The sequence below is a fragment of the Saimiri boliviensis genome, chromosome 17 (genome assembly GCF_048565385.1).
Source record: "Saimiri boliviensis isolate mSaiBol1 chromosome 17, mSaiBol1.pri, whole genome shotgun sequence".
NCBI lineage: Eukaryota > Metazoa > Chordata > Mammalia > Primates > Cebidae > Saimiri > Saimiri boliviensis.
The window spans coordinates 2,895,767-2,921,500 of NC_133465.1; the positions used below are offsets into that span (position 1 = coordinate 2,895,767).

General features: G+C 54.4%; 2 protein-coding genes across 4 annotated transcripts; both read right to left on the reverse strand.

Annotated features, from left to right (window-relative positions):
• Positions 1-1,513: 1,513 nt before the first annotated feature.
• On the reverse strand, positions 1,514-15,201 carry MRM1 (mitochondrial rRNA methyltransferase 1). Of its 2 annotated transcripts, none has more exons than XM_074388063.1 (5): positions 14,441-15,185; positions 14,148-14,241; positions 10,003-10,135; positions 9,787-9,906; positions 1,514-5,377 (listed from the first exon to the last, which is right to left on the reverse strand). In XM_074388063.1, the coding sequence occupies exons 1-5, from the start codon at positions 14,980-14,982 to the stop codon at positions 5,091-5,093; spliced, it is 1,176 nt and encodes a 391-aa protein (XP_074244164.1). In that variant the 5' UTR covers positions 14,983-15,185; the 3' UTR covers positions 1,514-5,090. The 2 variants fall into 2 exon arrangements, with proteins under 2 accessions (XP_074244164.1, XP_003929121.1); XM_003929072.4 differs by lacking the exon at positions 1,514-5,377 and adding an exon at positions 7,376-9,567 and having other exon boundaries at positions 14,441-15,201.
• A 792-nt stretch (positions 15,202-15,993) lies between these two features.
• DHRS11 (dehydrogenase/reductase 11) lies at positions 15,994-24,717 on the reverse strand. Of its 2 annotated transcripts, XM_039476532.2 has the most exons (7): positions 24,370-24,711; positions 21,313-21,522; positions 18,559-18,653; positions 17,763-17,892; positions 17,039-17,131; positions 16,769-16,834; positions 15,996-16,646 (listed from the first exon to the last, which is right to left on the reverse strand). In XM_039476532.2, exons 1-7 carry the CDS (start codon positions 24,697-24,699, stop codon positions 16,605-16,607), a joined length of 966 nt encoding a protein of 321 aa, XP_039332466.1. In that variant the 5' UTR covers positions 24,700-24,711; the 3' UTR covers positions 15,996-16,604. The 2 variants fall into 2 exon arrangements, with proteins under 2 accessions (XP_039332467.1, XP_039332466.1); XM_039476533.2 differs by lacking the exon at positions 17,039-17,131 and having other exon boundaries at positions 15,994-16,646; positions 24,370-24,717.
• Positions 24,718-25,734: the final 1,017 nt, after the last annotated feature.

The following is a 25,734-nucleotide window of genomic DNA, read 5'->3' on the forward strand; positions in this document are numbered from 1 at the left end:
TAAAAGCCCCTAAGATGATGGCAACAAAAGCAACGATTTTGCTGTGAGACTTGGGATTGAGCCCCAGCTCTGTCACATGGCCTGGGGCAGGTTGCCAAATGTCTCTAAGCCTCAGTCTCCCCAACTTTACAGCAGGGTAATGATAGAACCTAACTCACACGATCTCGTTGACAAAGCAGGTGAAGGGCCTGGGACCTGGTCAGTTGGTTCTGGAACCATGTTCTGGAAGCTATGCTTGAGCGGAGGCTGCGCGGGCTACAGCCTGGAGTGGGGCAGCTTCCGGCCCTGGGCTGTCCACTCTCAGTCGCACCCAGCCTGTGACCTCTCTGTCCCATTTCCTCTCACTGTCCTGGTTCCTTACCTCCCTCCAGCCACACTGGCCTAAAGCACACCAGGCGTACTCCCACCCACAGCCTTTGCACTTGGCGTTTTTCCACTGCTTGGAATGCCCTCAGGGGCTCATTCCTGCCCCTTCTCCAGGTCTTTGCTTACGGTCCCCCTGTTTAAAATTGTGCCCTCCCCCAACCACGGGGCTCTATGTCCCCTTTCCCTGCTCTACTTTCGGTATAAAATACCATATAATTTTACCTATTGGTTGTTGCTGACTTCTCACTGCTGTATCCCCAGCTGGCACATAGTAGGTGCTCAATACTTGTTGAATGACAGCCCGAGCTAAGCTTTGCTGTTCTGTCCTTACAGGCCCTCTGCCCTCGGCCCCGAATCTCATCCTTGTGATGTGTGCAGCTTTAAGGACCCCCACTCTCAGGTCCCCTCAAGGGTAGGGGGAGAGCCCCTATTCCCCTGAAGCCCCAGGCTCCCCAGCTGCAGCTCTACCAAGGCATCAGCACCAATTCTGCCCATCAATACTAGCCTGCAGCAGCCACACTTGAACACCCGCCCCAATCGATAACCAGCGGCTGCTATCGATCGGCCCCAAGGATATAGGAAGCCGGGGGGAGAGGTGAGGAGAGGACCAGGCAGGATGTGCAGACATAGCCTCAGAGAGGGAGCAACGGCAGGGAGCTCCCAGTGACCCGGCAGACAACACGGAGCTCATCAGAAACCAGAGGCAGAGGTGGGGTGGGGGGAGATGACAGATCCCAGGCTAGGAAGGGCAGAGGGGCAGACACGGTGGGAGGCTGCCTCTCAGAAGGAAGAGGCAAGAAAGGAAGGGTTGGCCGGGCGCGGTGGTTCACACCTGTAATCCCAGCACTTTGGGAGGCCAAAGCAGGTGGATCACTTGAGGTCAGGAGTTCCAGGCTAGCCTGGCCAACATGGTGAAACCCTGCCTCTACTCAAAATACAAAAATTAGATAGGTGTGGTGGTGGCGGGCACCAGTAATCCCAGCTACTCCGGGTGCTGAGGCAGGAGAATCACTTGAACCTGGGAGGCAGAGGTTGCAGTGAGCCGAGATCCTGCCGCTGCACTCCACCCTGGGTGACAGAGCAACGCTCTGTCTCAGAAAGAAAGAAAGGAAGAAAGAAAGAAAAAGAGAGGGAGGGAGGGCGGGAGGGAAAGAAAGAAAAGAGAGAGAAGAAAGAAAAAACGAGAAAGAGAAAGGAAAGAAAAAGAAGTAAAGAAAAAGAAAAGAAAAAAAGAAGCGTTGTTGAAGGTCTACTGTATGTCAAGGGCGTCATCTCTCAAGCTTCCCAGCACAACCCTGGGTGAAAGCAGTTATTGGCTCCATCTTACAGGGAGGAAACGAAGCTCAGAGGTTAAGAAATTCACCCAAGGCCTGAGCCTTCAGACTTGGGAGCAGAGCCAGGATTTGAACCTACATCTGGAATCTCTGCGGGGACAAGGCCCTTTGCAGCACCTCACAGTAGCCCTGAGCTGTCACTTCTGGGCTCCCAGCCTGGAATGCCGCCTAGAGCCAGTGGGAAACCAGGTGGAGGCGCCTCCCAGCACCTCCACTGGAATGCCTCACTTAGAGCTTGTTAAGGTGGCTTGGGAAGCCAGGGCAAGGGTACGTGCCTGTAATCCCAGCTACTCAGGAGGCCAAGGCAGGAGGATCACTCGAGCTCAGGAGTTCAAAGTCAGCCTGGGCAACACAGTGAGATCCTGTCTCAACAACAACAAAAAAATGTTTTTAATTAGCTGCATAGTGGCTGAGGAAGCTCCTCAGGAGGCTGAGGTGGGAAGATCACGTGAGCCCAGGAGTAGGAGGCTGCAGTGGGCTATGATTGCATCACTGCACTCCAGCCTGGGCAACACAGCGAGACCTTGTCTCTAAAAGAAAACAAAAAAGTATGGGCTGGGCGAGGTGGCTTGCACCTGTAATCCCAGCACTTTGAGAGGCCAGGTGGGTGAATCACGAGGTCAGGAGTTCAAGACTAACCTGGCCAAGATTGTGAAACCCCGTCTCTACTAAAAAAAAATTAGGCGGGTGTGGTAGTACATGCCTGTAGTTCCAGCTACTTGGGAGGCTGAGGCAGAAGATCGCTGGAACCTGGGAGGCGGAGGTTGCAGTGAGCTGAGATCATGCCATTGCACTCCAGCCTGGGTGACAGAGCAAGACTCCATCAAAATAAAAAAATAAAAAATAAAAAAATATGGTAAGGTAAACAAGATGAGGCAGGTAAGCCCATGGTACGTACATAAGGAATGTTGATCCCGTCATGGTCATCATCGTCACCGTGTCACTCCCCTTCCTGCCCAAGCACACGGCTTCCAGGTCGCACGCTCACTGAAGCGACTGTTGTGCGAGTGTGTGTCAGACTCAGGACCCTGATTCAGACAAGATCCAGCCCCACGCACAGTGCCCGACCCAGGCTGGTACCCCCATTTATGCAAGGACCTGTCTGGCACAGGTGCATCTCTGCAGAGCTGAGGGGCTGAGGGAGGCGGTGAAGCATCGCCTCACTCTCAATGGGCTCCCTTGTTTCAGAGAAGCAAGAGCAGCTGTGGCTGGGGATGATTTCTGACTTGCCTCCTCTGACACTGCTTGCAGTGGAAGGTCAAGGCCGGGTGGAGGTGTACGCAGGGATTCGCCCTTCCAGTCCACTGCAGAGAAGAGGAAGGGGAGGCAATCAGCCTCCAACCTCAGGACTTACTTGTTCCTGCCTCGTTGTGAAACACCCAGCACGTGCCTGGCCCTGTGCTGAGACCTGGGAATACAAAATGGGTGCAGCTGGTCCCTGCCGTGGTGGTATCGGTGGGGCAGGGATATTCCTAGACAGTGGAAGGGCTTATGTGTCTGCGGTTGCAGCGGGCAGGGTCCTACAAGGAGGTTTGCTGTTTTGTTGTTGTTTTTGAGACACAGTCTTGCTCTGTCACTCAGGCTGGAGTGCAATGGTGGCGATCTTGCTCACTGCAACCTCCGCCTCCCAGGTTCAAGCGATTCTCCTGCCTCAGCCTCCTGAAGAGCTGAGGCGTGCACCAGCATGCCCAGCTATTTTTTGCGTTTTTATTAGAGACGGGGTTTCTCCATGTTGACCAGGCTAGTCTTGAGCTCCTGACCTCAGGCGATCCACCCTCCTCGGCCTCCCAAAGTGCTGGGATTACAGGCGTGAGCCACTACACCTGGCTTAGTTTCCACTTTCTAAAGGAAACTGTTTAGCCCATGGATTTTTTTTTTTTTTTCAGGTTGCAGATAAACCACAAAAGTGCCGCTTCTCATGGAGTCTCCCTTCTGATGCCTCCAAACCTCAGCAAGAAAGCCGGGGCCCGAGGGGGAGAGGACCCAGCTGCGGCGGGGCCAGGGAAAGCCAGGCCCGGCCCCTCCTCCCCGGCCCACCGCAGCTGGTGAAGGGTGTCTTCTGAAATGAAATATTGTGACCGAGAGGGCACGTGGCAGGGGCGAAGGACAGGCATTTCCATAAAAATCCTTCCTGGAGTGCAGTCAGGAGGAGTCCTGTTTGAAAGCACCCTTTGCAGAGCTGAGGTAGAAATCTCCTGGTCCTAATTCAAAGAGCAGCCCCTCTCCCTTTCCCAATCTGGGGAAGGAGCTGGGCCAATTAACTGGCGCGCAGAGCTCGTGCCCTTTCCTGCTTCTCTGGAGGTGCTAATGGTCCTCAGGGCTCCAGCCCTGCTCCCCTTCCACCTGCCCCCAAGGGGCTACACGTGGTTCTGTGATTTAAAAAGAGCTCTGAGAGCAGTTGTTTTGCCCATAAAATAACAATGTTTTCCAATGATTGAGAGTTTACAATATGCTGGGCACTGTGCTAACCCCCCATGAGGCATGATGTCCTCATTTTACAGAAGAGACACTGAATGTCCTAGAGGATAAGCAACTTGCCTTGGGCCATCCAGCTAGCAAGAGAGAGGTGGGACTGGAGTCCGAGACTGCGCCCTGTTCACATGGGGATTCCAAAGGAAACGAAAGCGGCCAGGTTGGGATGTCCAGCAGACAGGGGATGAAAACCTACGGGTTAGAGGTTGAGGGAGGAGGATACAAGGAAGGAGCCGCTCCAGGTGCTTCATCCCCGACCAAGTTTCCAGGACCCTCAGGAGAGAGGAACAATGACAGCCTCTGGTCAGTGGATACCCCTCTCCCCAGCCTAAGACCCCCACCCCCGGCATGTCACCAGGAGCACAGGCCCAGAAGTGAGAGCCACTGAGCTCTGGGCTGGGTAGGAGGCCGTCAGAACTTTCTGGAGCACCTCCCCCAGCAGGATGAGCTGAAGACCACCAGGGAGGTGTTAATGAAACAGGGAAGCTGCAAACAGACCCAGGAGTGATTCCAATCTGACACCTCCCCCACCCAGCCCCCACCAGTAATGAGCTGGGACCTGCCCTTCTCCCCGGAGAGCGGAGTGACGGGAGAAGGAGGAGTGCTTGGGCATTTTTTTTTTTTTTTTAGCTTCAAGAGCCTCCTCTTATCACCGTCATCGTCATCATCATCCTCATCATTGCAATTAAAAGCTCACATTTATTGAACACCTACTGTGTCCCAAGCACTGTGCTAAGTCTTTTTCATGTATTCCATCATTAACCCTCACCTCTGAACCTTAAGCCTACATAAGTAGTATGCGTATCTCCATTTTACAGGTTAAGAAACTGAGGCTCAATCAGGGTAAGTGACTCGCCTGAAGTAGAGCCCGCATGTGGACCCCGCGCTGTCTGACACCCTGCCTTTGGTAGGGGACTTCTAACCCGTCGCGAATTCCTGCAGCGGGGCCGTATGTGTGGCCTCGGGGCTGGAGCTGGGTGGTGAATAAAGGCAGCGTGCCCAGTGTGCGTCCTTGAAGTTCGGAATTGGGGAGAAAGACACTGGTGGACTGAGTCGACGGGACGAGGACGAGTAGGATGCTGGCCTTGCCGCCACGACTCTGTCTGCTTTCCCTGCTCTCTGCTTCCACGTGTGTACGCCAAGAAGGGGCCAGGGAGCTCCGGGTTGCGGGTGGGAGGAGGAGGGAGCTCCAGCTCTGTCTATGCCTGGGGAAGGGGAAGCACAGCGATCTTGGCTGCGGAGGAGGTCTGAAGAAGTGGGGGGGAGGTTGCTGGGAAGACCCCTGCCTCGCAACCCCAGGAGGGAGGGGCTGAGCAGAGCTCTACAGCGGAGACCCATGTTTGTAAACACCATTAATCAGGGATTAGCAGATGGGCATGCTAATTGCACCTGTGGAAGTGAGAAACCCCAAGGTGGATTACATTTACAAACTGTGGGGATCCCTGGCACCTGGCCCTGCAGGAGTGGTGGTGGGGCGTGCTGTCTAATTTAGGACCCCAGCCTAGGGGGACGGGGGCTGACGGTTTAGTCTCCTGCCAAAAAAATATCCCAGGCCTGCAGCAGGGATCTGGGGTGCTGGCCTTGGTTCAGCTGCTCTGGGAATACCAAGTCAGTGCCAATTCCTCTTAGACACTTCTCGTCTTGGCATCTCCGAGTCTTGGGGCCCTGAGGAAGGGGGCTCCTGCAAGTGTCATTCCAACCCCTCTCCTCCCTCAACTCTCTCCAGCAGTTCCTAGGCTGAAATCAGTGTGCACTGCAGCTGAAAGGGACCCCCGGAACCTACAGGGAAACTGAGGCAAGTTGGTTGGAGAGCACAGCCCAGTGCCCTGACCTCTAGATCTGGCCCCAGAGGCTTCCAGGAGCAGCTACCATGCTCCTCCAAGCACGGGCCTGAGGGCTTTACAGGTATGGTCTCGTTCAGTCCATACCACCATCCTTTGAAGTGGAGACCGTTGTCATCCCCATTTTACAGATGTTTTCACTGAGGCTTGGAATTTAAGGGACATGTCCACCTTTATACATCCAGCAAGCCACAGAGTTGGAACTCAAAGCAAGCACTGTCTAGCAGCCACACTGCTCTCCACTCTGACTTCATTCCAACTCTGCCCTGCAGGGAGGGGGTGGACTCCCCACCCAGCCCCTTCACACCCACAGACACAGCCTCCCCAGCTCCTGGGTACGTAACCCACACTTGCTGAGCAGTGCCCACTCGGTGTATAGGCACTGCGCCAGGCACCAGAGGCTGCTCAAAGGAGATTCAGACCTCCTCATCCTTAGGACCTTAAGCCTTCCCTCTTTGTTGGGTGACTGCCTGTATAAAGGAAATGACCACACATTTACGTGTGCGTGGCCTGAAATTTATAGCCTCAACCCCCTTTGGTTTCAGTGAACCTGTCTTTCCAGAGGCCAGCCAGCCTGCTGCCCAAGGAGTGAAGCAGGGAGAAGCCCCATCTACCTGACTAAGCCCAGGAGTCTTCTAGATGGCCCAGACCACTGGCACATGGAAAGCTAACGCACAGCATGCCCAAGGCAGGTTAGATAGGGTTCCAGCCACCCTGGAGGCATCTGTGGGGTGTGGGGGTACCTGAGTAACCCCTACTCCAACTTCTAGCTTCCATGTTGGGCGAGCAGAGCTCAACTCTGAACCCCATATGCAGGAAGCACTGGGATGCCTACATTCATTTTCATCAAGTGTACTGGGTTTCTCCCGAGAACAAACCAACTGTGTGTGTGTTCAAGAGATTATAAGGAATTGGCTCCTGCAATGATGGAAGCAGGCCAGGTGGTTCCAATGTGCCGCCAAGACAGGTGCAGGGTGAGTCTGCAAGCTGGACGCCCAGGAGAGCTGATTCACAGATTGCAAAGGGAAAAAGGAGCATCAAGAGAGACTGAGGCTGGGTGTGGTGGCTCACGCCTGTCATCCCAGCACTTTGGGAGGCCAAGGTAGACAGATCACCTGAGGTCAGGGAGTTCAAGGCCAGCCTGGTCAACATGGCAAAACTGTGTCTCTACTAAAAATACAAAAATTAGCTGGGTGTGGTGGTGTACTCCTGTAATCTCAGCTGCTCAGGAGGCTGAGACAGGAGAGCTGTTTGAACCCGGGAGATGGAGGTTCCTGTGAGCCGAGATCGTGCCCCACTACACTGCAACCTGGGCGACAGAACAAGACTCTGTCTAAAAAAAAAAAAAACCCAACACATGGCTCCTTCTCCAGAGATTCTGATTTAATCAGTCAGGTGCCTCTGGGCTTCTGAAATCTTAAAAATATCCTCCTCCTTGACCCCAATGACAAGCCGAAGTGAAACGTCACTACGTTAGGCTCTTGGCCAAGAACAAAGCAGGGATGGGTCAGAGCCTGCGTGGCAGTCACAGGGACAGATGCTGGTGATCAGTGGAGTTGCTGAAGGGATTCTGTCCTCTTTCTTGAGAGGAATAACTTTGACTTTAAAAAGATCTTAGGCCCTTCCTAGGCCAGGTGCGGTGGCTCATGCCTGTAATACCAGCACTTTGGGAGAGTGAGGCAGAGGATCTCTTGAGGCCAGGAGTTTGAGACCAGCTTGGCCAATACCAAAACCCCGTTTCTACCAAAAAAATATAAAAATTAGCCAGGCATCGTGGAGCATCTGTAGTCCCAGTTACTCAGAAGACTAAAGCAGGAAAACCGTGTCAACCCGGGAGGCAGAGGATGCCGTGAGCCGAGATCGCACCACCCCGTTCTGGCCTGAGTGACAGAGTGAGACCCTGCCTCAAAAAAAAAAAAAAAAGAAAGAAAAAAGAAAAAAAAAAAAGCGAGCTTAGGCCCTTTTTTAAACAACTTCAGGTGTTGCTCTTAACTGGCATCACCATTAGAATTCTGAGAAAACTCCACTGCAGATGGATTACAGAGAAAAGGGAAGTACTATGTACTGAGCACCTAACTCGCATGAGCCACCGAGTTCCTGTTGCCCTCCATATTCTCCCAACGATCCAGGAAGGTGGGATGACTCCCCTTTCGCCCAGGAGGACACAGAGGCCCAGGTATGCCCAGGTGGGTGAGGAGCCTGCCGAAAGTCACATAGCAGTTAGGACTGCAATTTCGGGGTTGCTACCCTCCCAAGCCAGGCTCCAGGAGGGGCGATTTTTGTCTCCCAGAAGCCATCCTACAGTGCGCAGGACGGCTCTCACAGCAAAGAATTCTCCAGCCCCAAATGTCAGGGGTGTGGAAGTTGAGGCCACCTGCCCTAGTGGTTCTCAGCCTTGGCTGCACGTTAGACCAATGGTGGCGCTTTCGACAGCCGGATGCCAGGTGGTGCCACACCCATCATGTCAGGCTCTCTGGTGTCAGCGTTGTTGTTGTTTTTTTTTTTAAAGCAGGCCAGGTGGTTCCAATGTGCCGCCAAGACAAACACTTCTATGTCACGCACACTGCCGGCTCCTGCTGCTTTGCGGGAGCCGAGGGGAGGAGCGCCAAATCTGTCTGGGTTGCACAATCCACGGCAAGCCTGCCCCCAGGCCCTCCCCTTGAGGGGAACTGACTCAGTGGCCCGTAGGGGTCCCAGTGGGGTGGGAGGTGTTTGCTAATTTACCCTGGACTCTCACGGGGCTGCAGCCGGAGTCTCCCCGCAAGGCGGCCGTGGAAGCGGCCTGAAGACTGGACAGAAGAGCGAGGCTGCCACCTAACGGAGGACTAGGCCAGCATCTCCCACGTGCTGGCTGACGTTTTATTTTAGCCTCACAACGACCCTGACAGGTGCCGAGGTCGCCAGGCACAGGCAGATGAGGCCTGTGCTCAGGGCTCCACGGTGCGGGCCAAGAGTGGCCCTGCGCGCGCGCACTGTCTACCCCACATCGAGGCCCCGCCCTCTCCACCCCCCACATTCTCACACACAAGTTCGCCAAGGGCAACGACCGGTTCCCGAGGAGCAGGGTCCCTGGGCTGGGCTCCCTATCTCCTTGCAGGTGTCTAGACCTCCCCGCCGACTTCCAGGCAGGGCCTGGGAGGACAGATTCCCTCCACGCTAGCCCATCATGGAAATCAACAAACTACCATATCCTACTACAGGTCCAACAGCACAACAGGAAACAACTTCCTCTGGCCTCCGCGGCAGTCCCCTTCCCCCTGCAGGCTGTGGTCAATAGACATGGGCCTGGTGCACACTCAGGCAGAGACCCCCGCCCACTGGAGCGGGCGATGCAGGCGCGGCACTCCCTGACCCCAGCACGTGCACGTCGAGGTCAGTCCGCCTCAGCCCTCATTTTGCCTCTTCCTCTGATCCCAAAGACAGCCCTGGGTGCTGAGCCACGCTGAGTCCTTCGGACCTGGCTGAGGGTTCTTGGGGGTCTTGGAGAAGTTGCCTTCTCTCCCCCTCTGCGGGGAAACCCTTCCTCTGGCTGCAAATGGAGTGAAGAAGAATTCCTGCACAGACACAAGGAACAGGAAGAGAGACGGAGGAGGAGGATGTCTGGAGACTAGGCATGTGCCAGGCAGCCCCTCATTTCATCAGCAGGATGTGTTTTCCCCATTTTGCCCATAAAGCAACTGAGGCACAGAGACAGCTGGCAAATGGGACTGGAGGGAATCCAATCCCACCTGTGTGATTAGGGGGAGAGGAAAGGGAAGGGGAACAAGACGCACCTGCAACCACAGAGACGTTCAAAGACTCAAATCCAGGAGGCAGCGGGCGTCGCGGCAGGATGGTGAGGAGCAGCTGGCAGGAGGCCTGCACCTCCTGGGACAGACCTGAGCCCTCATTCCCTGCAGGGCATGGGGCCGAGGTTTAGGGCTGCCCATGGACACCCAATTGCTCAGGAAATGTAATCTGGGCAAAGAAAAACAGGGACATCCACTTACCCAGCACAAGGAGAGTAGGCCGATCCCAGAGGAACTCCAACGAGCTTGTGATGGGGACCTCGGAGGACTGGGGAACCTTAGGCCCTGGGCAGCCCACCGTGCCGGCCACAAGCCAGCCCTGCTGGGCTTTGGTCTGAAAGGGGGAAGAAGATATCGTGTTCTATCTTTTGTTTCGAGACATTGAGACGGAGTCTCACTCTGTTGCCCTGGCTGGAGTGCAATGGCACAATCTTGGCTCACTGCAATCTCTGCCTCTTGGGTTCAAGCGATTCTCCTGCCTCAGCCTCCCAAGTAGCTGGGATTACAGGCATGTGCCACCATACCTGGCTAATTTTTGTATTTTTAATAGAGATGGGGCTTTGCCATGTTGGTCAGGCTGGTCTCAAACTCCTGACCTCAGGTGACTCATCCACCTCGGCCTCCCAAAGTGCTGGGATCACTGGTGTGGGCCACCACACCTGGCCCTGATATCATGTTCTAATTCTTTTTTTATTTTAATTTTGAGAAAGGGTCTTATTCTGTCACTCAGGCTGGAGTGCAGTGGCACGATCACAGCTCACCACAGCCTCAACTTCCTGGGCTCAGGTGATCCTCCCATCTCAGCTTCCCAAGTAGCTGGAACTACAGGCACTTGCCACCATGCCCAGCTAGTTTTTGCATTTTTTTTTTTTTCTGAGATGGGGTTTCGTCATGTTCCCCGGACTGGTCTGGAACTCCTGGGTTCAAGCAATCCTCCTGCCTTGGTCTCCCAGAGAGCTAGGATTATAGGCGTCAGCCACCGCGCCTGGCCCTCATATTCTAATTCATCAAATCTTCATCAGAGCCCGTGCACTGTGGCTCAAGACAGTAATCCCAGCACTTTGGGAAGCTGAGGCAGGCAGATCACCTGAGGTCAGGAGTTCAAGACTAGCCTGGCCAACATGGTAAAACCCCATCTCTACTAAAAATATAAAAATTAGCTGGGCCTGGTGGCGGGCACCTGTAATGCCAGCTACACAAAAGGCTCAGACACAAGAATCTCTTGAGACCGGGAGGCAGAGGTTGCAGTGAGCTGAGATTGTGCCACTGCACTGCAGCTTGAGTGACAGAGTGAGACCCCCATCTTGAAAAAAAAAAAAAATCTTCAGCCGGACCTGGTTGCTCATACCTGTAATCCCAGCAGTTTGGGAGGCCGAGGTGGGTGGATCACCTGAGATCGGGAGTTCGAGACCAGCCTGACCAACATGGAGAAACTCCATCTCTACTAAAAATATAAAATTAGCTGGATGTGGTGGCAGGTGCCTGTAATCCCAGCTACTTGGGATCCTGAGGCAGGAGAATTGCTCGAATTCCCCTCTCACTCTCTTGATCTCACAGCAGTCAGCCCCTCTTGTCACACTGAATCCAAGGCCTTGTCAAGGTCACCAGTGGCCTCCATGTTGCTGCATTCCGGGAGGCGGAGGTTGCAGTGAGCTGAGATTGCGCCATTGCACTCCAGCCTGAACAACAAGAGCAAAACTCCATCTCAAAAAATTAAAAAAAAAAAAAGAGAGATGGGGTCTTGCTGTGTTGCCCAGCCTGGAGTATGGTGGCACAATCACAGCTCAGTACAGTGTTCGAATTCTTTGGCTCAAGCCATCCTCCCACTTCAGCCTCCTGAGTAGTTGGGGATACAGGTGCACACCACTGCACCCAATTTTTTTCTTTTTCTTTTTTCTTTTTTGTAGAGACGAGGTTGCACAGGCTGGTCTCAAACTGCTGGCTTCAAGAAGTCCTCCTGCTTATTCTCCCAGAGTGCTGGGATTATAGGTATGAGCCACCCTCCCTGGCCCTGGATCTCTCTTCCATGTTTGTTCATCTCTTGTTGGTCTCATCTAGTCTCACAGCTTTAAATACTATCTGAATTCAAGCCCCGACTCCCCCCGACCCCCCTACCCCTGCCAACTGTATATTCTAGGCTGGACCGTGCTTCTGAGTTCCAGATTCACTCCTCTACCTGCCTACTCCACAGTTGCACAGTTGCTGTTGTTGTTTTGCTGTTAGGTGGGCGTTTCAAATCTTTTTTTTTTTGTTTTTTGAGACGGAGTCTTGCTCTGTCAAGCTGGAGTGCAGTGGTGGATCTTGGCTCACTGCAACCTCTGCCTCCTGGGTTTAGTAGAGACGGGGTTTCACCATATCAGCCAGGCTGGTCTTGAACTCCTGACTTCAGGTGATCCACCGGCTTCTGCCTCCCGAAGTGTTAAGATTATAGGCGTGAGCCACCGCGCCCAGCCAAGACCCCATCTCTTAACGACAACAAAACAAGATATCCTAGGACTAAACTCTAGGAAATGCTAATACTCAGACGTCAAGGGATTGAGGAGGAACCACTAAAAAATGTCTCTCAGAGAGGACATGGTGAAGCAGAAGGAAAGGAGGCGAAGAGTGTTTCGAGGAGGAAGGAGTGGCCAGCTGTGCCAGATGCTGCAGATGAGTCAAGTCAGACGAGAACTGAGCACAGACCCTCAAATCCAGCAACATGAAGGCCACTGGTGACCTTGACAAGGCCTTGGATTCAGTGTGACAGGAGGGGCTGGTTGCTATGAGATCAAGAGAGTGAGAGGGGGATGTTTGTTTGCATGCTGAAGAGAGTGCAAGAGAAAAGTGGAGAATGCAGGAGAAGGGGAGGAAAATTGCTAGAGCAGTGTCTCCGAGCAGGCAGAAAGGGATAGAGCCCCAGCACAGGTCCCTGCGTGGGGCACCTCCAGCTCTTCCATAGCAACAGGCGGACGACACTCTCCAGGCCAGATGCTGATGACAGTAGGGAGCTATGATGACTGGAGCGTACACAGGTGTTCTGCAGTGTTTCTGTGTTTTCAGAAACTACCTGGTCAGGAGCTGAGAGTGAAGACAAGGAACCTCATCTCCTATCAGGCTTGGAGAAAGGGGCTCCCTACCTAAAGGGAAAGCCAAAAAAGGCTTCTAGAGATATGCTGCTCAATATAGTAGCCACTAGCTACATGCAGCTATTAAGCAATTGAAAGGTGACTAATTCAAACTGAGATGCATGGTATGTAAAATAATTTTTAAGGGAATGTAAAATATTTCATTAGTATTTTTAAAAGACTGGCATGGTGGCTCACGCCTGTAATCCCAACACTTTGGGAGGCCAAGGCAAGCAGATCACTTGAAGTCAGGAGTTCAAGACCAGCCCGACCAACATGGTGAAACCCCATCTCTAGTAAATACAAGAAAAAAATTAGCTGGGCATGGTGGCATGGGCCTCTAATTCCAGTTACTTGGGAGGCCAAAGCAGGAGAATCCCTTGAACCCAGGAGGCAGAGATCGCAGTGAACCGAGATTGAGCCTTTGCACTCCAGCCTAGGTAATGAGAGTGAAAACTCTCTCTGAAGAAATTAATATTAATAATAATTAAAATGATTACATGTTAAATTGATATTATTTCGGATGTACTGGATACAATTTATTTAAAATGTCATCTGTCTCTTTTTACTTTTCAACGTAGCTACCAGAAAAGCTAAAACTACATATGTGGCTCTCACTATATTTTTATTGGATAGCGTTGTTCCAGACGCCTCCCAGAGCTCTCCCCCTTCTTAAGAGGGAAACTTCTCACCCGCAGATGGGGTGGGACTGGGAAGCGCGTTGGTCAGAGGGGATTCCCCATGCGGAGCAATACTGCCCCCTTGTGTCCAGCGAGGGAAGCGCAGCTGCAGACGCCTGGGAGAGGGGTTTCCAAGGTTTGTCGCTTGCTAGATATTATTAATGGCGTAAAGGTCTCCTTGTTCAAAGATCCTTTCAAGCTGTGCCCCTATTGGATGAACTCAGGCCTCCTGTCCACCAGCTCCCCACAACTGAACAAAATGCATTTACTGAAGCCCGACCTAGTAGGCAAGGAGACACTGAGGCTGACTTACAGAAGACGCAAAGTGATGCATACCTTGGGGAAGGGGTGCCGGAAACGGAACAACGCTAGGAGAATTCAGATAGGACTCCATCTGTCGTTTTAAAAACTCCAGAACCCTTCCCTCCCCAGAGGGATTTAGAAGGCCGAAGGAAGCGATGTCAACATGCCCCTTTCTCTCTCCCGCCAACTGCTAGCTGCGTCCCCTTGAAGAGGTTGCGCTGGGCTCATATCTGCTCTTTCCCCTCTTGCCCCTCATTACCTGTAAAAATCCGGTGAGATCATCAGTGGAGAATACGTCCATCACCTCCATAGCCCCCGCGCTGGCCTTGCTGACTACTGGAGTGAGCGGGCAGCTGCAAGGTTTCCCCGTTCCCCGCATTAGGATGGACCATCTCAAGCCCGGCTCCCTACCCTCCCCGGGCTCCCAAGGGCTAGCGGGGTGAGAGTTCTGGGACATTTAAGTCTGGCTAAGGGATCACCCAAGGGTCAAGGTCCTTGGGAACTCGGCTGCGTCTCCAAGTTGGGGCACATGGAAAAGGGGGACGTCCGTGCCTGTTTCTCCGGCTGGTGATGATCTTATCCACTCCGAGGAAGTGAGCGGAACGCAGCACAGCCCCAAAATTGCGGGGATCCTGGATCCCATCGAGGACGAGCCACAACTGCTGGGGGTCGTCGCCTGGGCTCGCGTCCCCGGCCTCAGTCCAAGGCCGGGGCCGCAGCGGGCTCACCTCCATGCAGACACCCTGGTGGACCTGGTAGCGACACATTGCGTCCAGTTTCTGCCGTCTGGGCCGCAGAACTGGAATGTCCCGCGCCTCAGCCATACGGAGCAGCTCGGCCCGCTCCCCCTGCAGCCCAGTTTTACCCGCCTGGAGCAGAACCCGGGCCACGTAGCGGCGGGCGGCCCGCAGAGCCAGGAGACAAGGGGACAGGCCGAACAGAAGCTCCTGCCGCGAGGTCGGTACCAGGTCATCCAACAACAAGCGGCTTAGCTCGTCCCCACCAGGTCGCTCCCCACGCCGCGCTGCATGGGCGAAATGACGGGCGACGAGGCGACCCCAGGTCGCGCCCGGGACGGTGGAGAGCAGTCCCATGGCGCACTCCAGCCGGGAAGTCGCCCCCTGCTGCGTCCCCAGGAGGAGTAACCCCCGCCAGAGTTCGCTCCCAGAACACAGGGGTGAAGGGTACTCGACAGCTGCCTCCGCCGAGCTCTCTCGGACAGGAACAAACAGCCCAGATTACCTACAGCTAGACTACCAAGCTACGAACACCCCTCCCAGGCTCCCACGTGGGTTCATCCGCTTCCGGCTTCGGGAGGCCCCGCCCCTTCCTGGATTCCCCCCCCCCAACTCCTTGCGCACGCGCGGTCGCAAGCTGATCCCATAACACCTCCTACAGGGTTAGAGGAGCGGCGAGTTCCACCGCTTCGCGGCGGGCGTGGGAAGCGGTGCTGCAGGCTGGGCTGGCCCTACCACCGGCAGCGTCCTGTGCCCTTCGAGGTCCCAGGAGGCTGGAGACTGCATTCACCCACGCACCAGCGAAGGTCACTTTAAGGAGATGGCTTGGCCTTCCTGGTCAACCAATTCAGTCTTTTGCCTCCAGCCTCACATCCCGGCGCTGGTGATTTTTCCCAAAACTTCTCACTAGCCCGCAGGAGGACCCCAACAGTCACTTCCTATCCCGGGCCGCTGATTCTCTTCTTAAGTGACTCTGAGCCTGTCGTGTCCCTGCTCACAAGCCCACTGATGCCCCCGGCCCACAGGTAATGGCCAGACTCTCTTGCGCAGGACTCACACCCCCAGTGATCCAGGAAGGCAGGAAGGAGCTGCCCCTTCAGCCCCATCTGGCTCCTGCGCTTAAGTTCTGTGCTGCACAGCACTGCATGCCCTTCCAGGCCTCCCAGTCTTACAGACGGTTTTCTGTCTTTGTCAAATTCCTACACATTTTCAAGGCCCAAACAAATGCATTCCTGCTACTTAAGGTAATCCATACTCCCATGAGTGAGGCCCCTAATCAACCCAGCTTCCCACCTACCTGGAAGAAATTCTGAGAAGCAAGCACCCCTGCTCACAGAGAATGGGAAAGAATGGAAAGACACTCCTGAAGCCAAGGCAGATTGGTTGCGATTTTTCTTTTTTAATGATCATCATGAAATTCACTGGGCCAGGCCCTGGTGTTCTGCTGCCATAGTCAGAGTGGAGGGATGACCCCACAAGGGGACAAGAAGCCAAGATTGGGCTGGAGAGCTGAGAAGGAGGAAGAGAAGTGGGAGAGGGGACAGTGGGGCAGGCAGAGGAGGAAGTCTGGAACCCTGGATAACCACGCAGATATAAGGTGAGGGCCTCCCTCTGCCACCCCAGCCCTGAGCCGCAGAGGTTGAGGTGCAAGCCGATGGGGGGGATTTTGGCCACAACCTGTTTCCCAGGTCAAAGGGAAGAGACTGACAGCAGAAAAAGGCCAAGGAGCCCAGGGGGACCAAGAACAAGCTAACAGGTAAAACAATTAGGGACACCACCTTTTTTCCCCAGCCCATTTTTCACATTTACAATGGAAGCAATTTGACAAGCGGATATAAAAATCTCAGACAAATTTTCTAACCCCTGGCTGGGGTGTGGACAGCAAGTGGTATCCAGTGATCCAGAAATCAACACCTAAAATCCAGAGGCAGGAGGCAAGCCATGAGGGGTGGGGAGGGAAGGAAGAGCTCCCACAGGCACTAGGTCACCTGCTCCGTGGGCCTCATCTGGATGTCTCCGATCTGTGGAAGGCACAAGGCATGAGGCCCTGGGACACTCTCCCTGGCCCTACAGGGCTCCCTGCTTCCTTCCTCTGGGGCTGGTTGGGTTCCTCCAGTGAGTGGATAGTCAGGGCCAGACTCACCTGGACATGTGGGGGGGTGCTGAGGACGTAGATAACAGCCTCGGTCACATCCTCGGGTTGGAGACACTGAGAGCACCGGGGGAATGGGTTGAGACAGGACAGAATAGACTCAGTTCCCGCCCACCACTGAGCTCCTCTGCAGCATCCACACACCCACCCAACCCTCCAGGAGGAGCCGAAAAGGCTGGAGGGGTGGAGTCTGAAGGCCCGGTTCCCTCTGCCTTCATTTAGGGAGTCAGTGGCTTCACCAGGCCCAGAGGGAGGCCCCACCTTTATGTGCTCATAGGTGGCAGCTGCCTTCTCAGGGTCCTTGTCGTGGAGTCTGAAGGCGAACTGTGTTTCCACAAAACCTGGAGAGATGCACTGGGCCAACAGAGAGGGCTTGCTCAGGGGCTGAGCTCTGCCAGGCCTTGGGGAGGTTGAGGGGAGAGGATGGAGGCCACAGGGCCCCAGCTTCACAGTGATGGCTTCCCAGAATCCGGCAGCTGCCTCCTCCCTCCAAAGCTGCCGCTGGCAGAGACCACATGATAGCTACCATCTACAGAGCCTTTCCTGTATGTCAGGTAAACATTTTACAAAAAAGTGTCCCTTTTATGGAACACTCATCATCTCCTTTTTACAAGTGAAGGCCAAGGCTCGGGGAGGTTCAGTAACTCCCAATCACACGGCCTTCAAGGGAAAAGCCCAGAGTCCCAGTTTCTAGCCACTGTGCACCTGGTTTCCCACAGTCCCTTAGTTTCCCACTGTGTACCCTCAGGTCACCCCCCCTCCCAGCTTAACGTCTAAGTCTGCTCTTTGGCTCCTGGATCAGTGAAGTGAGGAAACTGAAGGGCTGCGCAGGGCCATGCCGAGAGCAGCAGCACCCAGTTCTGTGCCCAGTCCACTCCGAGGAGCTCTAAGCAGCACATTCTGAACATGGGTTTCTGAACAGTGTGTGTGGATGAGGAGGGCCTGCGCCCACCCCGTCCCCACCAGGGCTAGGCCACAGCCTCACCGTGGCTCGGATGTGGGTCTGAGCCTCCCGAAGCTCTTGCCTCAGTCCCTCTGTCAGCGCAGTGACGGCATACTTGGTGGCACTATAGAAGTGGGTCACAGACTGGGGGACCACTCGGTGGCCAGACATGCTGGGTGGGGGTAGGAAGGGAAAAGAGGAGAAAATGAAGCTCCAGGGAGACCAGCAGTGTCCTGCCACACCGGGTCACCCCCAGAACCCAGATGCCCACAGTGGAAGCCTCCTAAAGGGGACCTCTAGTGGCCATCCCACAACTCACTCATCTAATTTTGGTTATTCAAGCAGCTTTGGAAAACCCTCCTTTTCCTGGAAGTCATCCCTACGCTGACCACAGAACGCACTCTCCTGGTGGTGCAGAATATCAAAACTCTGTCCATCTAATCTGTATGTTCACCGATATGGTTCTACTGGGACATCTCAGGGCAGGCAGAGGCTATGTCCCACCTCAGACTGCGGCTCCCCAGTGGTAGACACTGTACATATAGTCCTTCTTTGTGCTATGAAGTGGGGTTTATCCCCAGGCCTGAGGAATAGAGGCACTCAGCCCCAGGAGAGGGTGCAAGCTTCAGCTGTAGAAGGAAGGGGCTGAGCTGCCCATTCCAGCCAACCTGGGGCTGATACTTGACAACATTATTCTTTCCCTCCCCATAATTGTGCCATTTAGGTATTAAATCTGTATTTTCCCACCAAGAAAACTGAGGTCCAAGGAGGTCAGGTAAGCTGCAGCATCTTACCCAGCCTGGAGGGTGAGTGGTACCCATTGGCCACCTGCCCTCACCTATTGATGTTAATGATGTGCCCATCGTCCACATTCCGCTCCTTCATGGACTGGTAGGCTTCCCGTGTGCAGATGCTGAGGGCCAGCACGTTCACCTGCAGGCCAGGGAGGGCAATGAGGTGTCTCCACTCGGGCCCAACTGAGCAAGTGATGGAGCCACAGGGTGCTGGGGGCCAAGGGGGCAGTGTGGCATTCTAAAACAATGTCCAGGTCCTCACAGAGACGAGCCACAGGCACAGGGCACCTTGTCTTCTACATGAGATGCCCCTCCCCCTAAAGCTGCAAGCCCCATTTGATAGCAGAGGTAGCTCCTCACATGGCTGACCCCCTAAGCTCCTGCAAACAAGAACGGAAACCCCTCAAACCCACTCCTAACCCAGGAAATTCTGTCTTGGCCATCTCCTCTGAAAATAGTAGCACAGACCCTCTAATTCCATAGGGAATCATTTCCATTTCTTCCCCAAATACCCTACTCTTCTCTTCTCTGCAACAGTCTCTGGCCCTGCTCCCTCCTAAACAGCTCAAAATCCTTACCAAAATGGCTTACAAATCTCTCTCCTCCGGCACAGAGCCTAGCCTCTCCCCACCTTCCGCAGCTACTCTCTGCTCCTTCCCCATACCCTCCCTGGAGATGACAAGTGGGGCAGAGAAGGCCTGACCCTCCTTCTTTCTATGCCTTCCTTTAATCTGGGTTCCATCTAAAGACTAGGCACAGAGACTCTAGAGGGTCGGGTAACTTGCCACTCCTACTCCCTCTGGCAGAAGTGACCTCCACATCCCTACCCTTCAGGGGGCAGAGGCCTGAAGGTGTGTCTACTGTAAAGCACCTGCGCAGCCCCACCCATTAGCCTCACCCAAAGGCCAAGCAGAGATAAAGCTTTCAGCAGGTCCTCAGGCATCCCCTCTAGGAAAGAGAGGGAGCCAACAGGCGATTTGATGTTTCTCTTTATCAGGTGTCGGAGCCTGCTGTAAGGAACAGAACACCACTGGTGTCAACCTGCCGTGGTGTTCACGGCGGTAGGAAGAGATGGGAACCAGGACAGGGAGGTTTCCAGCCCTGTTTCTCATCATCTTGGACATCTGGGCTTGTGAGGCAGAGAACGCAGCCCCTGAAGGCAGGTAGAGTAGGAGAAATAGGTCGCCTGGGACCAAGTGAGTAAATTTCCCAGGTCTAGGGGATCAGGGGCAGGAAAAGAGAAGATGCCTTATAGGATGATCCTAAAAAACTTAAATAATGTTCAAGCTGAAAGGAGCTATAGGAATTTAATGTAAGTCCCTCATTTTACAGATGGACAAGTTGAGGTCCAGACTGAGACCCATGTGCTGTGGGTAAGGACCATGACTCTGATCTCCAAGACGGCTGAGGGCTTCATGTACATGGCTTCATTTCCAGGCCCAAGCATCTATGAGGTGTTGAGTCTACTGTCAGCAGATGTGAAAGGATCGTGGGGAGAAAAGAACATCCCATTCACACACTGCTTTCAACTTCTCAGAATACTTTCATATCCTACTATCACCCCATCATACAGTCCACAAGTTGGAAACCCATATCCTGAAAGCTGGGTGTGGCCTGTGCATGGTTTCAAAACATTTTAAATGCCCTTCCAACATGTATTGGAAAGTTTCATTTATTCAGTTAACTATCTTTTGAGTGCTTATGGGACCAAGCTATACCAGAGAATAAAACAGATGAAAATCCTTGCCCTCATGGAGCTGACATTTTAGTTAATGGAAGTCGGGGGTGGGGGTGTCACATAAAATCAGACTCCCCAATTCTCTCAAAGAAATCATAAGATCAGGCCACACTGGGCCCATGCCACCATACAGCAACTATGCTGGATTGAGCAGTGGCTGTGTGCTTTCCCACACACTGCAGACCCCACCTGACCTCTCTCACTCCTCTATGTGCCTACCTGGAATTTGTGACCCCAGATACCGATGACAGAGGTGTGTTCATCCCAATTAAATGTGACAAGACTGAAGCTCAAAGAAGGTAACTAACCTAACTGAAGTCACATAGTTACTAGTGAGGCTGGGTAAGAATATCATCTCTTGTCTCTCTCTTCCTTTTCTTCCCATAACATCACATTCCCAAGCACCCAGTACAAGGGCTTACACGTGGGAAATATTCCAATAGGCAGCAGTTCTCTCCCCTAACAATCTTTCTTCCAATGCAAGGAAATCAGTCTAGACTTTAAGAACTACCTCCAGGTCAGGTGCAGTGGCTCACGCCTATAATCCCAGAACTTTAGGAGGCTGAGGTGGGAGGATCACCTGAGGTGTTCGAGACCAGCCTGGTCAGGAGTTCGAGACCAGCCTGGTCAACATGGTAAAACCCTGTCTCTACTAAAAATACAAAAATATTAGCCGGGCAATGATAGTGGGTACCTGTAATCCCAGTTGCTCGGGAGGCTAAAGCAGAAGAATTGCTTGAACCCAGGAGGCAGAAGTTACAGTGAGCACAGATCATGCCACTGCACTCCAGCCTGAGTGACAAAGCAACACTCCATCTCAAAAAAAAAAAAAAAAACTACCTCCAGGGGCTCAAAGAGAAGAGCTGATATGGCCATTCATCCAATCCCTATCCCTCTGGTAGGGCAAGAAGCCAGAAGAGAGTCAAGATGCCCCAGGTGGGAACCCAAAACTCCCTCTTCCTAGATGTCCCGTCCCCAGCAGCCCTCTGGTTCACAAACTCCTGGCTCCCCACCCTCCTCTCCACCCTCCACCTGGAAGATGGAGGCCTGGAGCTCTTACATTGAGCATCTCCTTCCAACCGCTGGTGCTGCCTGAGAGCAGGGAGTCAGGCCGGCCCAAGCCGGCATTGTTGATGCAGATGTCTACGCCACTGTGCTGAGAACGGATAGCCGAGAACATGGCGAGGATGTCCTCCTCATTTGACAGGTCACATCTGTAGGGGATCAAAGTCCCGGGGTAGCCTGCACTCTTACATTCAGCAGCCAGCTCCTATGAAACCCAACAAGGGTCTGACTGGGGTGAGCAGCTCATGCCCACAGCTTCCCAGCCAGCATCAGACCCCCATCCCCACCACACTCTTAAAACACACTCCTTTGGCAGCTGCCTTTCAACCATGGAGATGTTGGACTGCCCATCCCCTAAGTTTGTCCTCTTTGGTCAAAGTCCAAGGGGTGACAGCACTCCCTGAGTGATGGAGGGAAAAGGTTGTGATCAATGGAGAAACCTCACTATAAACTCAAGTTCTGGCTGGGCACAGTAGTAGCTCATGCCTGTAATGCCAGCACTTTGGGAGACCAAGGAGGGTGGATCGCTTGAGGTCAGGAGTTCGATACCAGCCTCAGCTAACTTGGTGAAACCCCATCTCTGCTAAAAATACAAAAATTAGCTGGGAGTGGTGGCTACTTGGGAGGCTGAAGCACAAGAATCACTTGAACCCAGGAGGTGAAGGTTGCAGTGAGTTGAGATTACCCCACTGCACTCCAGCCTGAGTGACAGAGCAAGACTCTGTCTCAAATAAATAAATGAACTCAAGTTCTGGGTGCAGCAGGGGCCAGAGATGTAGGGAATGGCGTGCTCTCTCTTTTCTGCCTCTTCCCAACAGGAACACCTCTTGTGCCCATAGATAAGACGCACCTCTCTGCCACTTCATGCTTCTCCACCAGTGCCGAGAGTCACTGGACTGCTTAACCCAGGCTCTTCTCCTGCATTGTGTCAGCCAGTTCCTCATCCCTGAAATATTCCCCTCCCCTCGCAAACTGCGGCCAGCTGGCTCAGAGTTCTCACACATGCCTTTCAACCAAGCCCAGCTGCCAATCTCCTCTCCCTACCTAAAGGAGGAGTCAGAAAGTCAGGACAGAGTCTTTCTCTCTGAGCCCTGGTGCACCACCCTCCCCTCCACGGTTTCTCAGGAGTCTGTGAGGCAAGTCAGGTGGCAGTGCCGCTGGGCAGCCCTCGTGCATCTCCAGGCCCTCAGCATGCGGAGAAAAGACCTGAGGAAGCAGAGCCACTGACAGGCACCCCAGGGGGAAGCTGACATTCAGAAACAGGAAGAAAACGTTCTGTGGCCTTCCTTGGAAGCCAGTGACTGAGCACTTGAGTCTTGTGAAGGTGACTGTGTACAAATGGGCGAGGGGGAGGGGGTGCAGGCTGCCCTAGAGGAAGGCCAGCTTGACCAGCTGCTCTGGCCTGGAGCCCCTTCCTCCTCCCAAGCCCATCCAGGAATAATGGACTGGACTGAGTGTCTTGGGACATTCTTTTTTGCTTTAACTTTCTGTGAGTTCAAAAGGCATAGTCCTCTGAGACTCAGAAACCCCACTTCACCAGATTTTACCCATGTTTGATCACTTCCGGAAACAGGAGTTTTCTCTGTAGGAAGCTAGTACCCAAATTCTGCTTCGGCATCCACGAATCAATCAATCAAAGCCGACTGTGGGTAAGGAAGCCTGCAGTTCTCCCCTCCCCTGGCAAACATCTTCCCACTTCTTCCTCTAGACTCAAAATTCCCACCACAGGAAAGCCAGAAGGGATGGGCTTAGAATGAAATTCTCCTTGTCACTGCACTCCCGTTGCCCCAACTGTGCCCCTGATCTCCCTACTCCCCTCAGTAATGATCTACAGAATCATGTCACTCCCTCACAACAGGGGCATTCCCCTCTCAGACACAGAGTGTCCCTGGGACTGAGTGACCAGGCTGGGGATCCCCTTGGGACTCAGGCCCCCCCTTCCTGGCTAGCTTGCAGTAGGGGAGTGGGTAACAAGGCAAGAGTGGCTTCAGAATTAGGGAATCTGGTTGTTTAATCCTGGCCTGATCCTCTGGGCTCCAAGGCTGGGGTTGGGTCCTGAGCTCCTCAGAATAGGATAAAGGAAGGGCAGAGTGGGGCAATGATGGAGCCAGGTGACCTTGGGATTATCTGGGTTATAAAGTGTACCTTTGGTCAGCAGCAGGGGAGGGGACAATCCTCTTTCCTGTGTACTTTCTCCCTGTGCCCCCACCCAAGGCTTCCTTACCCTTTCCCTGCCTGGGGACTTTGAGCACGGTGGAGATAAAGCCCTGCAGCTGAGCACTAGTCCAACACAGCGTGAGCTAGCAGAGCACATCCAGAGAGAGCCTAGGACAGAAATTCCTCCCTGCTCCAAAATGGCCATCTTGATTGTTCTCTGAGCTCTGAGGGCTCCCAACCCCATGTCAAAAGAAAAGTAAGGAGTTCCAGGCTGCTTTATCCTCTCAAGCTTTCCAGCCTATTTCACCCACTCTGTCCCCCCAAGGAGAGTGGACTAAGGCCCACCAATGAATATTTCATTCATTCCTCATGCCACAGGGCACAGGTTACCCCCACGGCGAGGGGGCGGGGCTGAGGCTCTTCAGTAAAGCTCCCAGCCCAACCCCACCCTCAGTCCTGGGTCAGAATAAAACCTCTAGCTCCTGCTCATCTGGTTGGCCAGCCACCTTACCCTGCTTGGTGGGTGACTTCTGGGGACCAGAGGCAGCAACCTTTCTCACCCCAGGCCCACCTGGCCACAGGGGGCGAGAAGGCCACAGGTGAGAGACCACCACCCCGACCTCCAGCTTCCCCTTTCCTCGGGCAGATACCCTGAACAGACGCGAGGGGCGGGCGGGGAGATGCCGGGGTCGGAGAAGTCTAACTCGAGCAGGTGTTGTCAGGGGAAACGGCTCCTTCAAAGACGAGACGTGGGCGAAGGGGGAAGCCTGCCTGAAGGGATTCGAGAGGCCGCCCCGACCAGAGCCCAGGGCCCCGGCGTGGCGGGCCAGTGAGCCCGACCCCGCGGAAACGACCCGCCCGCGGCGTCCCCGCCCCCGGCCCGGCCTGGCCTCACCTCGATGTTGCCCACGGTGCGGGCGCAGCCCACCACCTTCAGTCCCTGCTGGACCAGGGCCCGGGCCACGGCCGCGCCAATGCCCACTGAGGCTCCCGTCACCAGCGCCAGCCGGTCGCGCCACCGCTCCATGCCGGGTCTGGCCATGGGGCAGCGCCGCCCGCTCGCCTCGCTGGGCGAGCCCGGCACCCGGGTCGAGGAACTGACGCCCGGCCGCTTTCCGGCCGCCGCAGCCGACCCGGCAGCGTCCGACCTGCGCCGCGAACCGCCGGCGTCCCGGCCCACCTCCGACTGGGACTCCACCCCCAGGCCCTCGGCGACCCGCCGCATCCGGTGGGAGGCCGCCGCGGCCCGGCCGCCCCGCCCACCGCGGGACGGCCCCGCCCCTTCCGCGCCTCCGACCGCAGGCAGGCCCCGCCCCTTCCGCCCTTCCGCCCTTCCGCCCGGTCCCGGCGCAAGGAAGCCCTGGAGCTTCCGGGCAGCTGGCGGTGCCGCTGTACCCGAGAGCGCGTCTCTTTCGGGTCAGGAAAACGGGTTTAGCGGGGGCTTCCTTCCAGCCGCGAGGGCACAGACTCAGCATCCCGCTTAGTCTCCCTTCCCTGCTCCTGAACCCTAATGCCAGGATGAGGAATTAAGGGTACTTGAGGTGACTCCAACACTCTCCCAAACCCACCGGTGACTTTTGAAAAGGGATTCGGCCCGCAAAACGCCGAGTGTCTCCGCCATCAACGCTGGGTGACCTTGGGAAGGACTCTCGCTCACCCTGCCTGATCTCTTGGCTTTACTAGCCACAGAGAACTGAAACCCTCCCAAGTGCACGTGTACCGGGGGATTCTGTCCCTAAATGTCCCACTGTGTCCAGCTGCCCTAGACCTCCACGCTCACCCCTCCCCCACTGTAGCAAATATATCATGATACATGCCAAAGATTAAAACAGTAGCTAACATTTCTTGCTTACGGTGTAGCAGGCACTTTAAATATAGTAAACTAATCTGCACAACCTCTCTTAGCACATACTAGTGTCTTTTTTTTTTTTTTTTTTTTGAAACGGAGTTTCGCTCTTGTTACCCAGGCTGGAGTGCAATGGCACAATCTCGGCTCACTGCATCCTCCGCCTCCTGGGTCAAGCAATTCTCCTGCCTCAGCCTCCCGCGTAGCTGGGACTACAGGCGTGCGCCACCATGCCCAGCTGATTATTTATTTATTTTTTATTTTTAGTAGAGACGGAGTTTCGCCATGTTGACCAGGATGGTCTCGATCTCTTAACCTCGTGATCCACCTGTCTCGGCCTCCCAAAGTGCTGGGGTTATAGCCGTGAGCCACCGCGCCCGGCCATGCTAGTAGCTTAAAGATGAGTATTCTGAT

Coding starts and splice junctions, on each gene's coding strand:
- DHRS11 (XM_039476532.2), bottom strand. CDS start 24,699: ATGCGGCGGGTCGCCGAGGGCCTGGGGGTGGAGTCCCAGTCGGAGGTG. Junction 21,523..24,369: donor GCACCGTGGGCAACATCGAG/GTGAGGCCAGGC, acceptor TGGGTTTCATAG/GAGCTGGCTGCTGAATGTAA. Junction 16,647..16,768: donor GCACCCCCCCACATGTCCAG/GTGAGTCTGGCC, acceptor TGCCTTCCACAG/ATCGGAGACATCCAGATGAG.
- MRM1 (XM_074388063.1), bottom strand. CDS start 14,982: ATGGGACTGCTCTCCACCGTCCCGGGCGCGACCTGGGGTCGCCTCGTC. Junction 9,907..10,002: donor GCCTACTCTCCTTGTGCTGG/GTAAGTGGATGT, acceptor CATGCCCTGCAG/GGAATGAGGGCTCAGGTCTG. Junction 5,378..9,786: donor GAACGTCTCTGTGGTTGCAG/GTGCGTCTTGTT, acceptor CCCCTTCCCCAG/GCATAGACAGAGCTGGAGCT.